Source organism: Pelodiscus sinensis, chromosome 5, assembly GCF_052426305.1.
Source record: "Pelodiscus sinensis isolate ZL-2025 chromosome 5, ASM5242630v1, whole genome shotgun sequence".
Classification (NCBI taxonomy): domain Eukaryota; kingdom Metazoa; phylum Chordata; order Testudines; family Trionychidae; genus Pelodiscus; species Pelodiscus sinensis.
The window spans coordinates 134389284-134405733 of NC_143056.1; the positions used below are offsets into that span (position 1 = coordinate 134389284).

The window sequence follows — 16450 nt, forward strand, 5'->3', positions numbered from 1 at the left end:
GTTTCGGCAAATGGTTTGGGTTGGAAAAAGCCCCCAGAAAATAATCCCCCCAAAGAGTTTGCGTCCTGATTCCCAACCACAGCTCAAAAGGAAACATTTTGTTTGAACCTACATGGGATTTTTTTTTTTTGATTTGCTGGAAATGATTTTCCCCCAGGGTGGGGATGGGGGGTTCATCTGTATTTCTCTGAAGCAGCTGCGACATCAGAAGAGCCAGACGGGGTCAGGCCAGACATCCCTCTAACCCGGTGTCCTGTCTTTGGACAGTGGCCAACGCCAGGTGCCCCAGCGGGAGGGAACAGACCAGGGAAACATCCCCTATCACCCGTTCTCGGCCTTTGGGAACTGTCACGGATAGAGATAGGATACCGGAGTAGTTGGGCCTGTTGTTCTGCTCTGGGGCCGGTATTCCTGTGGGATTTGGAAGAGGGCCTGTGGAGTGTAACATGGCTACTGTTCTGGACTGGGAAGAGATGCCATAGGGAGGACTGGATATTACTCTCTTCTCAAGCTGCAAACTGGCTCCTTGTTGATTTCATCCTCTACTGTACATGGAATCTGAACTAGATTCCGGTGGCTGGGACTTACCTCGCCAGCCTCCGCCACACGCACAAGCTGAATGCCGCAGACATCAGAGTACAAGTTCTTTTGTTCTGTGTCCGTACAGCGTCTATTGCTGGGGGTGCTAAAGGGGTCGTAGGCCACGGCTGGTGCTCATAGACGCTACCACAATCCAGATAATAAATACTGTTAATTTACAACATTCTTTGCTCCTTTTTGGTGCATAGGGATGAGGTCAGAACGAACGTATTCCCCTCGAAAGAGATCAGGGTTGCATTTCTGCTTTAAAATATTTGTGTCCATTTCGGAGGCTGTTAGTGCGATGGGATGGAGATTCCACATTTTTGGGGGCAGAATTTTTGTTCCGCTCCATGTAAATTTGAAGTAGTAATGAACTTTATCCATGTGGAGACCTTTCATTGAAATATGGTTGGGTTTATTGGGCTATGAAGTTTTACAGCTTTTGACATGCAATGAGAAATGCGGATAGATCATATTTTGAGCGATTCAGAATTCTGCTGGCAATACTGAAATTAAAAATGTCGATGAAAATATGGTGCTGAAATTGGACACTGGTGCAAAGCATCATTGGAATTTCAGAGCATAACTGGGAAACATTGCAATGAGATTTGCCAGCATGAAAGGAAATATCAAAATTGAAATGCCAGTGAAAATGTTTTGTTGAAATTTGAAACTGATGAAAAATGTCATTGGAATTTTACTGTTTGTAGGGGGGGAATTTCAATGCGATTCAAAATTCTGATGGAAAATGTCAGAATTAGTAGTGTCACTGGAATGTTTTGGTTGAAATGCTTGTGATATTTTGAAGAGGAATTTTAATTTTGTGGGTACTCAAATTGAGATGGAAAATAACAAAACTTGAAATGTGACTGAAAAATTTGCACTGAAACTTGATATTTTGATGCAAAATTTCATTGATATTTGAAGAAGTCAATATGAGTGTTGCAATTCAAATTTCGGAGCAAATATTTCAGTGAGATTGATGATTTTGACAAAAAAAGCCCCAGTTTGAAATGTCAAAAAATGTTTTGATACTTGAAATTGGTGAAGAAAATGCACTGGAATTTTTAAAAGTATGATGAAAACATTTCAACAACATTTGAAATTCTGATGGGAAACAGAAATTTGCAATGTCAATGGAAGGTTTTGTGTGAATTTGAAATTCTGATGAATGTTTTCACTGATATTTGCAGTGTGGATGAGAAATGTTGCAATTCAAATTTTTGAGGAAAAATTTCAGTAAGATTAAAAATTCTGATAAAATACTGAAATTGAAAACATGGATGAATTTTTTTTGTAGAAATGTTGAACATTTTTACTGAAATTGGACCTTTTTGATAATTTTTACTGGCATGCGAAGGGTTGATGGGAAAAGTGCACATTCAATTTCTGATGAAAATATTATGATGAAATCTGGATGGAAAATAAATATCAAAATTTGAAATGTCAAAATATTTTCTTGGAATTTGAAATTGATGAAAAATTTCACTAGCATTTTCAATTGTGAGTGGGGAAAAAATTCAATGACCTTCAAAATTCTCATGAAAATGATCGAAGTTCTGAATGTGTCTGAGAAATAGGAAAGTTTTGAGAAGTTTTGAGATTCCAAATGTGGGTGAATAAGCACTGCAATCAAACACATTTGACATTTGGATGGAAAAGATCGAAATTCCAAATGTTGCAAGTTGTTTGTGGACATTTCAAATGTTGATGAAAATCGGCCCTGACGTTTGGATGAGATTCCTGCTTTTGCATCACTAGATTGAAGACAATGTAGCTAAGATTTCCCCTTGCTTCTGTCTCTCTCTCTCTCTCTGTCTAGCTCTCCCGTGAGGTGACGGGCCAGGGTGAATGATGCCCGGTCATTGATAAGAGTCTGGGGAGAATGACCTGCCGTGTCATCCCCGTTTTGTCTCTTCCCTAGACTGGCCAATTTCCTCCAGCCAAAACCCTGTCCGTGGGAATTGGTGATGTCTAGTGCAAAAAGGAAGTAAAATTTTCCCCTCCAAAAAATCACTGGATCACAGCCTGGCCCAGGAAGCCAGCTGGACTGTCGAAATCACTCTTGTCTCTACCTCTGGGGGTCAAAGAATAACCCCCAACAGAGCCCTTGATTTCCTGCTCTAGGGTTTCTCTTTGCTACTTGCAGCCTGGCTCTGAAGCAACAGACAGCGTCCCTCAAGTGGTGTCCCAGGTGGATTGCAGCTCCTGGGGACGGGACCCTTCTAGCACTACTAGTGGCCCGGAGGGGTACTGCGCCTTGAAGTGCCAGAACTCCTCCAGTGCCTGGTGCCCCTGGCGTCACGGTACCACGTGGCGGATTTGTGGCATGGAAAGGGCGTTAATAAGCACCAGGCTGGGCTTGAAAACTGCACTCAGCCCAAGGTAGGCGGGAAGCGTGTGATCGCCTGCGATATTCCCAGCTCCCAGGAGCCACACCTGCTGCCCGAGGTCCCAGCTGTACGACACGGGTGCTAATGGAGCCCCCACTTGCCAGCCTTGCCGTGGGGCAAAGGGGGCTCTGAGCCGGGCCTTCCACCCCACCCGCCTCCTGGGCATTTTACAGCTGCTCTGGCAGTGAGCCATGGCTACGCGATTCCTGTCCCTCTGTCAGTAATACTCCGTCTGTCTGTCTGTCCTGTCTCTGAGTGGACTCTAGTCTGTATGTCTGTACACTGTCTGACTTCCTCATTGGACTATCTATCTATCCCCACACCCCCCTCTATCTATCTATCCCCACACCCCCCTCTATCTATCTATCTATCTATCTATCTATCTATCTATCTATCTATCTATCTATCTATCTATCTATCTATCTATCTATCTATCTATCCCCATACACCTTATCCCTCTCTCTCCCCCCATACACCCCCTCTAACTAGCTATCTACCTATCCTCGTTAGATTGTGGTGCTGCTACCTCTCCGGCCCCATGCAGACCCTTGTATCTGCCTATTGTCTGTTTCATGACAGTGTCTCCTTCACTCATTACACTCAGGGCTAAACTCTCTCTCCCCTCCCCAGAGAAGCGCATAAGCCTCCCTGCTTAGCGCGCGGCAACATGTGGTTAAGCTGTTGGAACTGACTGATTTATTTATGTGTGATTCATGTCATGGGAGCATTGGTTGCGTAGGAATCTTTTCCGCTCTGCGCCCGCGCGGCGTCTTGTGAATGACTTTGCCCTGTATCCGTAGGGATGTAACCGGCCTGGGTGTGATGGTGGGCTCTGGCTTTTTTTGTGGTTAAAGGGTAGAAATTTGGTAAAAAGTTTTCTACAGAGAAAAATCGAGAATGTTGGAGTTTGTTAGTGTGTGTGTGTGTGTGTGTGTGTGTGTGTGTGTGTGTGTGTGTGTGTGCAGAGAGTGAGGACAAAGCGTGCATTGAGTGAAACAGGGTTCCCTTATAGTGTGTGTGTGTGTGTGTGTGTGTGTGTGTGTGTGTGTACGTACGTACAGCTGGACACACATCAACATGTGTGCGAATAGCCACCTGAAGTGTGGGATTAAAAATACCGTGTGCATGTGTGTGAGATTAGAATTGTGAGTCATTTGTGTGTGAGAGAGATTAGGAATTGACAGTGTGGCTTTCAGACTCTGATCACGGTCAGAGCTGTGTGCGAGATGGCTACGTCTGCAAGGGTTTGATTTTTAGCAGGGTGTGCTGGTTTCGCTGTGCCCACACGCAGCCCGACAATCAAACTGCAAAGGGGGGCCGGAGAGCTCATGCGAATGTCACTCGTTTCAGGGGACTGGGCCACATGCTGTTAAGAGTGTGTGGGTTTTATGGGGACGAAGCCTTAACTTTTGGGATCTCGCCCTGGACGGTCATTAATTTTTGTCCCACTGCCTGGACCACTCCCAAGCTTTCCCGCAGCTGTAAAAATGTAAATTGCTGCAAGGGAGAGAGGTTTCTAGTCCATAATTTTGTAACAATGAAAATTTAACTTGATGCAAACGAGGGGGAGAAGGGGTTAAAACCAAGCATTGCTCGCGGCCTAAATTATAAAGAGAGGGCAAACTGAGCACTACCTAGGTGACGTGGGTGCAGATCTCGGATGAAAATGTAAAGGAGGCTTGTGTCTGCGGGTGAGAAGGGTTAGAGAGACGGCTGCTGTCTGTGGGATGAATATGGTGGAGGTTGGGAGGGGGGTTAGAAGCACCCAGTGGAGGTGTGTATGGGACCATAAAAATGGCCAGACAGGGTTAGACCAAAGGTCCATCCAGCCTAGAGTCCTGTATGGCCAGTGCCAGGTGCCCCAGAGGGAGTGAACAGGGTCGCGGGTTCGAGTCCCGGAACCATCAGGTGATCCCTTTCCTGTCACCCATTCCCAGCCTCTGACAAACAGAGGCCAGGAACACCATTCCTACCCAGCCTGGCTAACAGCCATTGATGGATCTAACCACCATGAATCTATCTAGCTCATTTTTTAACCCTGTTAAAGTCCTGGCCTTCACCACATCCTCTGGCAAGGAGTTCCACAGGTTGGCGGTGCTCTGTGTGAAGAAAAACGTCCTTTGGTTTGCTTTAAACCTGCTGCCTGTTCATTTCCTTTGGTGATCCCTCATTCTTGTGTTATGGGCACAAGTAAACTAAAAGTAAATAACTTTTCCTTATTCACTGTCTCTACACCAGTCCTGATTTTATAGACCTCTGTCTGATTTTATAGACCTCTGTCATTCCATGTGCATGGAATTAGAACTAGGAATACATGTGTGTATGTTACTGACTGCAACACACACACACACACACACAACCCTATCCCCTCCCAGACACACACAGAATGAGAAGCAATAGATGGGCAATGAGTTGTGATCGCTTCTGTGTTTTTGGGAGCATCCCTCTTCATACCTGTCGAAATTGACAGGATAATCTTCTGAAAAATACCCCAGAGGTGTGTATCTCCTGCATGCGTGTTTTGTTGTGGATGTAAAAGACTGAGCGAGCGGGGCTGCCCCTGCTGGAGGGAAGCAGGCCTGTGTGGGTGTGATCTGAGAAAATGGCAGGGAATCCCAAGCGGGCCGTTAACCTGCGGAACTCACCGCCAGGTGATCGAGAACACAGGTTTGGGATTTCATCTAAGCATGTGTAAGAGCCCAAGGTTAGAAAACGCGCCAAGGCTGCTCGCGAGGCAATACTGGGCATAAACCAAGATTAGTTTTCCTGGGCAGCCAGGCGGTTCCCGAACAATTTCTCTGCAGCCCGATTGCGGCAGGAGGGGGGCGGGGTACCGGCTAGATGGGAGGATCCCAAGCTGGGGCACTGTGGCGGGGAAGTTCACAGCAAGGCAGTCCCTGGCTGGGCGCGGGAGGGGGGGGGGGTGACGGGAGGGATCCGAGGAGACGGGGGGGGGGACCCGGGATTCCTGGGTCCCAGGGACACAGGCGCTGGGACTACCGCTCCCACAAGCCTCTGCCTGGGGAACTCCCCGGCCCATGGTGCTTTGCGGAGTGCGGGGGGGGGGGGGGGGGAGCGCCCCGCTTTTCTCTGCCGCTTCCTGCCCCGCGGGGTGCGGACGGGAGCGGGGGCCGCATGGAGCCGGGCCCGCCCCGCACGGAGCCGGCAGCTGCCGCCGCCAGAGCCGCTGGGTGCCGGGGTGAGCCACCCCCCCTGCACCGCCCGCAGCCCCCATCCCCCCTCCCGCTGCACCGCCTGCAGCCCCCCGCCCCTGCAGCCCCCCTGTACCGCCTGCAGCCCCCCCGCTGCACCGCCCGCAGCCCCCCTGCAGCCCCCCTGCACCGCCCGCAGCCCCCCCCGCTGCACCGCCCGCAGCCCCCCTGCAGCCCCCCTGCACCGCCCGCAGCCCCCGCCCGCTGCACCGCCTGCAACCCCCCCCCCGCCCCTGCACCGCCCGCAGCCCCCGCCCGCTGCACCGCCTGCAACCCCCCCCCGCCCCTGCACCGCCTGCAACCCCCCTGCAGCCCCCCTGCACCGCCCGCACCCCCCCCGCTGCACCGCCCGCAGCCCCCCTGCAACCCCCCTGCACCGCCCGCCCCCCCCCCGCCCGCTGCACCGCCTGCAACCCCCCCCGCCCCCTGCACCGTCCGCAGCCCCCCTCCCCCCTCCCGCTGCACCGCCTGCAGCCCCCCGCCCCTGCAGCCCCCCTGCACCGCCCGCAGCCCCCCCCGCTGCACCGCCCGCTGCACCGCCTGCAGCCCCCCTGCAGCCCCCCGCCCCTGCAGCCCCCCTGCACCGCCCGCAACCCCCCCCGCTGCACCGCCCGCTGCACCGCCTGCAGCCTCCCCGCCCGCTGCACCGCCTGCAGCCCCCCGCCCCTGCAGCCCCCCTGCACCGCCCGCAGCCCCCCCCGCTGCACCGCCCGCTGCACCGCCTGCAGCCCCCCGCCCCTGCAGCCCCCCTGCACCGCCCGCAACCCCCCCCGCTGCACCGCCCGCTGCACCGCCTGCAGCCCCCCGCCCCTGCAGCCCCCCTGCACCGCCCGCAGCCCCCCCGCATGCTGCACCGCTCGCTGCCACCCACCCCCCTGCACCGCCCGCAGCCCCCCGCCCCTGCAGCCCCCCTGCACCGCCCGCAGCCCCCCTGCTGCACCGCCTGCAGCCTCCCGCCCCTGCAGCCCCCCTGCACCGCCTGCAGCACCGCCTGCAGCCCCCCTGCAGCCCCCCCGCCCCTGCAGCCCCCCGCCCACTGCAACGCCCGCAGCCCCCCTCCCCTGCAGCCCCCCCCGCCACTCCGCCTCTTGCTCTTGAGTCTCTCCATCCATCCCCCCGCCCTGTACCTGCCTCCCCATCCACCGCCTCTGCCTGCCCACCCCCAGCCTGGCTGGGATCTGCCTCCCCTCACCCTGACACCCCACTGGGGAATGGCCTGGCAGGCACCTCCCCCCGCCCGGCTGAGCCCACACGAGGCCTGGCTCGGGAGGGCCCGAGAGCCCCCCGGGATGGATAGCACGAGGGGGCGCATGGGGACAGCTAAGCATGGGTGGGACGGAGGGACAGGCCGGGGGGCAGGGCTGGGGGTGGGGACAGAGGGGGCGTGGCGGGGGGGCAATGCAGCCGGCAGGATGGATGGAGAGATGGGGTTGGGGGCCCAAGCTGGGGGAACTGACAGCGACAGGGGAGTGAGGCTGGGTGGCTGGGGGGGGGGCAGGAAGTATGGGGATGGCTGGAAGGGGTATAGGGCGGGACGGGGGCTCAGGGATGGGAAGATGGGAGTGGGGGGAAACAGGGAAGGGGGTGCAGGAGCGCAGGGAAGGGGATGGAGGGACCCGGATCCGGAGGTGCGGGGCGTTTGCAAGGGGGGGTTGCAGGCGGAGGGAGGGGAAAGGCAGTGGGTGGTGCAGCAGGCAGGGGGCTGCGGGTGGTGCAGGGGGGCTGCAGAGGTGGGGGGCTGCGGGCAGAGGGAGGGGAAGGGCGGCGGGCAGTGCAGGAGTGGGGAGGTTGCAGGGGGTGGGGAATGTGGGCGGGGGGCTGCAGGCGGTGCAGCGGGCGGGGGCGGGGGGCTGCAGGGGGGCTACGGGCAGTGCAGGGTTGGGGGCTGCGTGCAGTGCAGCGGGCGGGGGGGCTGAGGGCGGTGCAGGGGTGGGGCGGCTTCAGGGGGTGGGGAATGCGGACGGGGGCTGCAGGCGGTTCAGGGACCGGGGGGGCTGCGGGCAGGAGGTGGGATGCGCAGAGGGGTGTAGGTGGGTAGATGGAGAGAAAGAGGTGTGTGGGGACGGATGGGGTAGCTACCCAGAGTCATGAAGGGGGTGGAGACAGTGAGGGGTGTGAGTAGGAGAACAGACGTGATGAGGTGTGTGGGGGAGGATAAGGGGTGTCTGGCAGAGCGAGGGACAGGTAGGTGATGAGGTGTGTGGGGGTGGATAAGGGGTGTCTGGCAGAGCGAGGGACAGGTAGGTGATGAGGTGTGTGGGGGTGGATAAGGGGTGTCTGGGAGAGCGAGGGACAGGTAGGTGATGAAGTGTGTGGGGGTGGATAAGGGGTGTCTGGGAGAGCGAGGGACAGGTAGGTGATGAGGTGTGTGGGGATGGATAGGGGGTGTCTGGGAGAGCGAGGGACAGGTAGATGACGAGGTGTGTGGGGGTGGATGGGGGTGTCTGGGAGAGCGAGGGACAGGTAGATGACGAGGTGTGTGGGGGTGGATAGGGGGTGTCTGGGAGAGCAAGGGACAGGTAGATGACGAGGTGTGTGGGGGTGGATAGGGGGTGTCTGGGAGAGCAAGGGACAGGTAGATGACGAGGTGTGTGGGGGTGGATAGGGGGTGTCTGGGAGAGCAAGGGACAGGTAGATGACGAGGTGTGTGGGGGTGGATAGGGGGTGTCTGGGAGAGCAAGGGACAGGTAGATGATGAGGTGTGTGGGGGTGGATAGGGGTGTCTGGGAGAGCAAGGGACAGGTAGATGACGAGGTGTGTGGGGGTGGATAGGGGGTGTCTGGGAGAGCAAGGGACAGGTAGATGACGAGGTGTGTGGGGGTGGATAGGGGGTGTCTGGGAGAGCAAGGGACAGGTAGATGACGAGGTGTGTGGGGGTGGATGGGGTGTCTGGGAGAGCGAGGGACAGGTAGATGACGAGGTGTGTGGGGGTGGATGGGGGTGTCTGGGAGAGTGAGGGACAGGTAGATGACGAGGTGTGTGGGAGTGAATAGGGGGTGTCTGGGAGAGTGAGGGACAGGTAGATGATGAGGTGTGTGGGGGAGGATAAGGGATGTCTGGGAGAGTGAGGGACAGGTAGATGACGAGGTGTGTGGGGGAGGATAAGGGATGTCTGGGAGAGTGAGGGACAGGTAGGTGACGAGGTGTGTGGGGGTGGATGGGGGGTCTGGGAGAGTGAGGGACAGGTAGGTGACGAGGTGTGTGGGGGTGGATGGGGGGTCTGGCAGAGCGAGGGACAGGTAGGTGACGAGGGGTACAGGCAGCGAGGTGCGGGAGGGTGGATGGATGGGAGGATGGGGGACAGACACACGGACGGAGAGGCGTGTGTGGACATCGGCGAGATGGAACGTGCGTGGATGGGTGGATGAAGGAGTCCCACGTCCTCTTATCTGCCTGCTCTCTAAGACAGGCTGTACGCGGTGTTGCCATCTCTCCAGACAGGCCCCCGCCTCCATGTGTCTCGGGCCGCCAGGGAGCGTGAGCAGAACCATCCCCAATCCGGTGTCTCTCTCCTGTCCCCAGACCCTGGTCCCGCCTCCATGCATGGGCCGAGGCGCAGAAAGCGCCCACGAGGGGTGTCCCTTTTCCTCAGCACCCCTTGCTTGTCCCGCAGGTCCTGGGTCCGGATGTCCGCATGAGGAGGACAAGAGAGCTGCTAAGATGGCGCCACCCATCGGGGATGTTTCCGGAAAGGCCCTCGAGGGACGTGTGACCTCAGTGTCACTGACCCGCCCCAAGACTGAGGAGGAGGAAGTGGCCAAGGAGGCATGTCTCAACGGGGATCTTGGGGAGGCCCATGGGGGACAGGCAACGAGGATGACCATGGCCAACGTGTTGACTCCCAACATGGACAATCCTGGGAAGGCCCAACAGGGCCGTTCAGCCTCCATCTCACTGACTGTTCCTAAGGTCGAGGAGGAGGAGGAGGCTTCCAAGATGGCGCCTCCTGCGATGGCTGTTCTTCTGAACGCCCAAAGGCAACGCTGGAGCTCAGGGTCATTGACGACGACTGAGAAGGAGGCTGCCCTGATGGAGGCTGTCAATGGGGATGGTGCCGCGAAGGCACAGGAGGGATGTCCTCAGTGGACAGCTGTGGTCAAGACGATGCCTCCAAACATGGACGTTTGTGGCTTGGGCCAGCTGGGATGTACGGCCTCCGATTTACTGCCTGCCTGTAAGACTGAGGAAGAGGAGGCTGAAGATGCTAGAACGGTGCCAGCCAAGGCCTGTGATGACGTGAAGGCCCGAGAGGGGCACTCAACATGGATGACCATGGCCAAGATGGAACCGCTCAATGGGGATGTTGATGTGAAGGCCCAAGGGGAACATCTGACCCTGATGCCATTGGCCGTCCCTAAGCCCGAGGAGGAGTGTGAAGACCCCAAGGTGGCTCCGTCCAATGGGGACATTGATGTGGAGACCCAAGAGGGGCACTCAACTTGGATGACCATGGCCAAGATGGAACCTCTCAATGGGGATGTTGACTTGAAGATCCAAGGGGAACCCTTGACCCTGATGCCATTGGCTGAGGGGGATGGAGCCACCGAGCCAGGAACTCCCTCTGCCCCGGCTTGCCAGCGCCCGTACCGCTGCGGCGAATGCGGCAAAGCCTTCTCCCACAGCTCGGCCTGCGTCAAGCACCAACGCACCCACACGGGTGAGCGCCCGTACGGCTGCCCGGAGTGTGGCAAGTCCTTCGGCCAGAGCTCCACCCTCAACCGGCACCGCCAGGCCCACGTGGCCGACAGGCCGCACCGGTGCGCGGCCTGCGGCAAGGCCTACGGGACTGCCTCGGCCCTGGCCCAGCACAGCAAGAGTCACCTGGCGGAGAAGCCCCACCGGTGCCCGCAGTGCGGCAAAGGGTTCAGCGAACGCTCAAACCTGGCAAAGCACCAGCTGATCCACACGGGCGAGCGGCCCCACCGGTGCCCGCAGTGCAGCAAAGGGTTCAGCCAGAAGGCCAATCTCCGGCGTCACCTGGAGACGCACCGTGGCAGCGAGCCGCACCAGTGCGCCGATTGCGGGCGGGCCTTCCGCCACGCCCGGCGGCTGGCTCAGCACCGCCGGGCCTGCCACCCGCCCGGCGAGCCCCACGCCTGTGCCGACTGCGGCCAGACCTTCGCCGCCCGCTCCCAGCTGGCCCGGCACCGGCGCCGGCACACGGACGAGCGCCCCTACCAGTGCGGCGTCTGCGGCAAGGCCTACAGCCTCAGCTCCCACCTGCTGGTGCACCAGCGCGGGCACACGGAGGAGCGGCCGTACCGCTGTGCCGACTGCGGGGCCGGCTTCGCCGAGGCCGCCAAGCTGGCCCAGCACCGGCGCAGCCACGCGGAGGAGAGGCCCCACCAGTGCGCCCAGTGCGGGCGGCGCTTCGGCCTCCGCTCCAACCTGACGCGGCACCAGCGGGCCCACTCGGGCGAGAAGCCGCACCGCTGCGGCCAGTGCGGCAAGGCCTTCAGCCGCGGCTCCAACCTGGCCCAGCACCAGCGGACGCACCGCGGCGAGAAGCCCTACCGCTGCGGCCAGTGCGGGAAGGCCTTTGCCGTCAGCACCCACCTCCTCATCCACCAGCGCTCCCACACCGGGGAGAGGCCGTTCCGCTGCCCGCACTGCGGCAAAGGCTTCACCGTCAGCTCCAACCTCCGGCAGCACCTGCGCATCCACACCGGGGAGCGCCCCTACCCCTGCGCCCAGTGCGGGAAGAGCTTCCGGGCTCGGACTCACCTCCGCACCCACCAGAAAGTCCACGCCTGAGCCCGCGGGGCTGGGCCGGCCAGGCTGTGCTTGGCAGTGGCTGTAGTGGGAGACGGGGGGGAGGCTTGGTTCTATAGGGCCATGGGGGTCCATGGGGTGGGGTCATGGTTCTGAAGGGACGGGAGAGACCAGAGAGGGGGTCTTGGAGCTTTAGGGTCATGGGGGTCCATAGGGTGGGGTCACGGCTCCGTAGGGATGTTGGAGACCAGTGGGGGGTCTTGGAGCTTTAGGGTCATGGGGGTCCATAGGGTGGGATCATGGCTCCATAGGGATGTTGGAGACCAGTGAGGAGTCTTGGATCTTTAGGGCCATGGGGGTCCATAGGGTAGGATCATGGCTCCATAGGGATGTTGGAGACCAGTGGGGGGTCTTGGATCTTTAGGGCCATGAGGATCCAGGGGGTGAGGTTATGGTTCTGTAGGGACGTGGGAGACCAGAGGGGGAGTCTTGGATCTTTAGGGCCATTGGGATCCATGGGGTGGGGTCACGGCTCCATAGGGACGTGGGAGACCAGGGGGGAGTCTTGGATCTTTAGGGCCATTGGGGTCCATGGGGCGGGGTCACGGTTCCATAGGGACGTGGGAGACCAGGGGGGAGTCTTGGATCTTTAGGGCCATAGGGATCCCTGGGGTGGGGTCACGGCTCCATAGGGACGTGGGAGACCAGTGCGGGGGTCTTGGATCTTTAGGGCCATAGGGATCCCTGGGGTGGGGTCACGGTTCCATAGGGACGTGGGAGACCAGGGGGGAGTCTTGGATCTTTAGGGCCATTGGGGTCCATGGGGTGGGGTCACGGTTCCATAGGGACGTGGGAGACCAGTGCGGGGGTCTTGGATCTTTAGCACCACGGGGCGGGGTCATGACCCCATAGGGCAGAGGTTTTCAAACTTTTCCTTGCGACACAATTGAAGAAAATCGTTGATGTCTGTGCCCCAACATAATTACACCTTTTGACTGGATCGAGGGCTCCGGGGTGGGGCTGGAGCCGAGGGGCTCGGGGAGCAGGAGGGGGCTCTGGGTTTGGGGGAGGGCTCAGGGCTAGGGCAGGGATGGGGCGTGGGCAGTGGGGGTGCTAAGGCAGCTTCCGGCCTGTTCTGGCACTGTGCATGCAAGTGGCTCTGCATGCTGCTCTTATCCTCAGCCCCGCCCCCTCCAGCTCCCATTGGCCGGGAACCAGCCAATGGGCGTGCAGGGTTGGTGCTTGGGGTGGAACAGCTGGCTGCTCCCAGGGCTGCCGTGTCACGATGCCACGCCCCGAGAATCCAGCACCCGTGGGACGTGGCTCCAGCGCTTCATGCGGAGCCTGGCGCAGATCTCCGGGCCGTGGGGGCTAGGCCTGGCTCCGGGCGGGGAAGGGGTCCAGCGGCTGCAGGAAGCTGAGGCCGGGGCACCTGGGTCCTGCTGCCATCGGCTGCTGGGCGACCTCAGGCGCTGAGCGCGTCCTGCCCCCCTCCTCCGCGTGGCCGGGGGCCCGGCAGAGTCTCTCCGGCCCCGTCTCTGTGCCATTGGGACGACCCAAGGGGGAGGAAGGGGCTCCCTGGGGGGCAGCCCCTGAGATGTGCCAGGCGGAACCCGGCTGGCATCCCCCTCCCCGTAATGCTGAGGGGCCCAGGCTACAGGGGATTTCGAGCCTCAGTTTCCAGATCATCATTCTTCCTGTTGTGACCGTAGGGCCTAGGAGGCCGGGTTGGCAACTGTCCAGTTACACAAACCCGAACACCCCTGCCCGGCTCACTCCATCCCCCCTCCCGCCAGGGGCTTGGGGTGCAGGAGGGGGTGGGGCTGAGGGTGAAGCGTGCAGGTGGGGGCGCTAGGCTGGGCCTTGGGGTGCGGAAGGGGGAGAGGGGTGAGGGCTCTGGGTGGGAGTTTGGGTGCAGGAGGGGGCTCAGGGCTGGGGGAGGGGGTTACAGTGTGGGGTGCGGTTCCGGGAGGGGGGAGGGGCAGAGGTTTGGGATGCAGGAGGGGGCGGGGCTTAGGGGCTCGCACCACTCTCATTGGCTGCAGTTCCCAGCCAAGGGGAGCTGCGGAGACCCCCCCCGCACTCCGCCATGGACTTTCAGCACCCGATTGCTCCCCGACGGGCTTGAGTAGCCTCGGGGCTCCAGGAGACGCCTGGAGAAACCAGGGTGAGCCCCTATCTGGGAGTGACCCTGTCGCACGTGTGCCTGGGGCTCCTAACTCCCCTGGGCCTGTTGGAAACCTGCCTTCGGGTCAGCCCCAGCCTCAGGTAGGCCCCTGGCTCCCTCAGCCTCACTCACCTCAGTGGCTGTAGGGCGCCCCCCAGCTCTGAGGGGCTGGGCCTAATGGTGAGCGACACTAAGATTACTGGCCCGTGTCTGTCCCCAGATATTCCCTCCGTCTGTCCCCCTACACATCTCTTGTCTGTCCGTCCGTCCCCCTCCATCATCCACCCCTCCCTCCCACCCACCTTCTGTCTCGCAGGTTTCGCACTCACCTTCCCCGGGCCACGCCGCCTCCGCATTGCCCCCCCCATCGGGGGGGGTCTCATTCACCCGCCTACCCCGGCTGTCTGCCTCAAAGGGGCTTGCAGGGGTGGGGAGCCGGTGAGTCTAGCTGACAGACCCCCCCCCCGTGTGTCGGGCGGGGGGACGACACAGCCGGCGTTTGGCTCAGAGCCAGCCGTGGGGCAGGAGCCCAGTGTGGGACGTTTCCTCCTGGGGCGGGGGGGGGGGTGAGAAACGGTGCAGCCACGCCCTGTCCTGCCAGAACCCCTCCCCCCCAGGCGTCAGGTGAGAAGGGGGGAGGAGGGGCTGGGAGCCAGGACTCCTGGGTTCTCTCCCCAGCGCCGAGGGGGGCGTGGGGACCAGTGGTTAGAACAGACGCATGTGAAGATCCAGGAGCCTGGCTTCTGTTCCCTCGGAGGAAGGGGGCTTGCAGTGTGTATGTGTGGGGGTGAGATTGGATTAATAAACATGTCGATTGCTCTAATGCCCAGAGTTGGACCTATGCCCCAGGAGTCGTGACGCCCAGGCTGTCCTTACAGCAGCCCTGTGGGAGGCTATAAATAGCAGCCCCAGTGTTCAAATGGCCATCAGTAGGTTCCAGGATTAACAGCCCATCTGCTGCCTGGGAATGAGGCAAATCCCTGAAAGTTCACCTGGCTCCTGCCCAGACTACAGCTCCCACAATGCCCCCTTGCAGGACTAACATTACCCATGGTGCTTTGCAAAGCTGCTGGGCCATCCCAGGGCGGGGGAGTGGGGTCTAGCGGGTTAAAGCTGTGTGGGGTGGCGGGGAGGAGCCGAGAGCCAGGACTTTCCCAGGCTCTTTGTGGTGAGTGGTAGGATACCTGGGGCCCATCTCCGGCTCTGGAAGGAAAGTGGGGGCTAGTGGTTAGAGGGGGGTTGGGCGTCAGGCTGGCTTAGCTGGGTTCTTCTGCCCACTTGGGCTCCTACAGATCCCGTAAAAGTCCTTCCCTCAGGGGTCACCGTGGGGTAAACTCAGCTCCCAGCGTGTAAATCTTGCACTCTCCCTGGAAAAATGCATGACAGTGAATGGACTCACTCCGGCTTCACACCCATTTACATGTCATTTGGGTGCTCGGCCCCTCTGGGAGCTGATCTGGTAAGCACAGGCTCAGCTCATGCCTTTCCGATCAGCCCTATATGGGCACTGCTTACCCCACGGGGCCAAAGCCGCCGGCAACAAATTGCTCATGGCCCTGAAATAAAAGGTGCTGCTTGGATTATGTCCTGGCCACACTGAGTTTGCACACAGCTGGGTCCAGCCGCATTCCTTCTTCGGGACGCGTCTTCCCAGGTCCCGGCACGCCGGCGGATCGGCGTGGTGTCCATGCCACAGCTCCTCGCCATGTGGCTTCCGGGCTGGGCTTGGCTTTTGAAGTCTTCCCCCTGGCGCGCCGGTCTCAGATTATTGTCTTACCTGGGGACAGTGGTGAGCAGTGCCGTGGGACCGGCCTCTCCAGCGTGGCGGTGACGGAGTTTGAGGTTTTCATGAGCCAAACCACCCCGGGCCGAACCATGCCACACGACCCACCTTCGGGCACGTTTTCCGCAGGGGGGGTTTTGATGCGCTGGAGGGACACACGTTTTGTCAGTGTGCGCACAGCCAGGGATAAAGCATCGCAGAGCTGGGCCCAGATGGATCGACCTTCTGCCGCTATTCGCACAGCGCCGAGCGCAGCCTGCGATCTTCACCACCAGGCAGGGCGCGTAGGGGTGGGGCAGCTGGCTATGGGGAAGGCCAGGCGAGGAGGAGTTGGACCACGAACCAGTCGGTGTGGGGGCTGCAGCCGTGTCTCGCCAGGAAGCCGCCGCAGGAATGTGAGACCCCAGGAAAAGCGGGGCAGCGAAAGCTTTGGGGGATCACCTGGCTCCCTGCCTGGCCACACGCTCCCGGTGAGCAAACGGGGCCTTGGGATGTATAAACGGGGTTGCTTTACCTCTGTGTTTGGCTTGGAATTTGCGCCACCATGGGACTCGTCCCCACGCCACCCCTTGCCCAAGCCCCGCCTCCTCCCTCAAGTCTC

General features: G+C 59.5%; 1 protein-coding gene across 1 annotated transcript; it reads left to right on the forward strand.

Moving 5' to 3' along the window:
- The first annotated feature begins 6025 nt into the window (after positions 1–6025).
- On the forward strand, positions 6026–14889 carry LOC142829300 (uncharacterized). Its single transcript, XM_075928731.2, has 2 exons — positions 6026–6174; positions 9801–14889. The coding sequence occupies exons 1-2, from the start codon at positions 6111–6113 to the stop codon at positions 11939–11941; spliced, it is 2205 nt and encodes a 734-aa protein (XP_075784846.2). The 5' UTR covers positions 6026–6110; the 3' UTR covers positions 11942–14889.
- The last annotated feature ends 1561 nt before the right edge of the window (positions 14890–16450 follow it).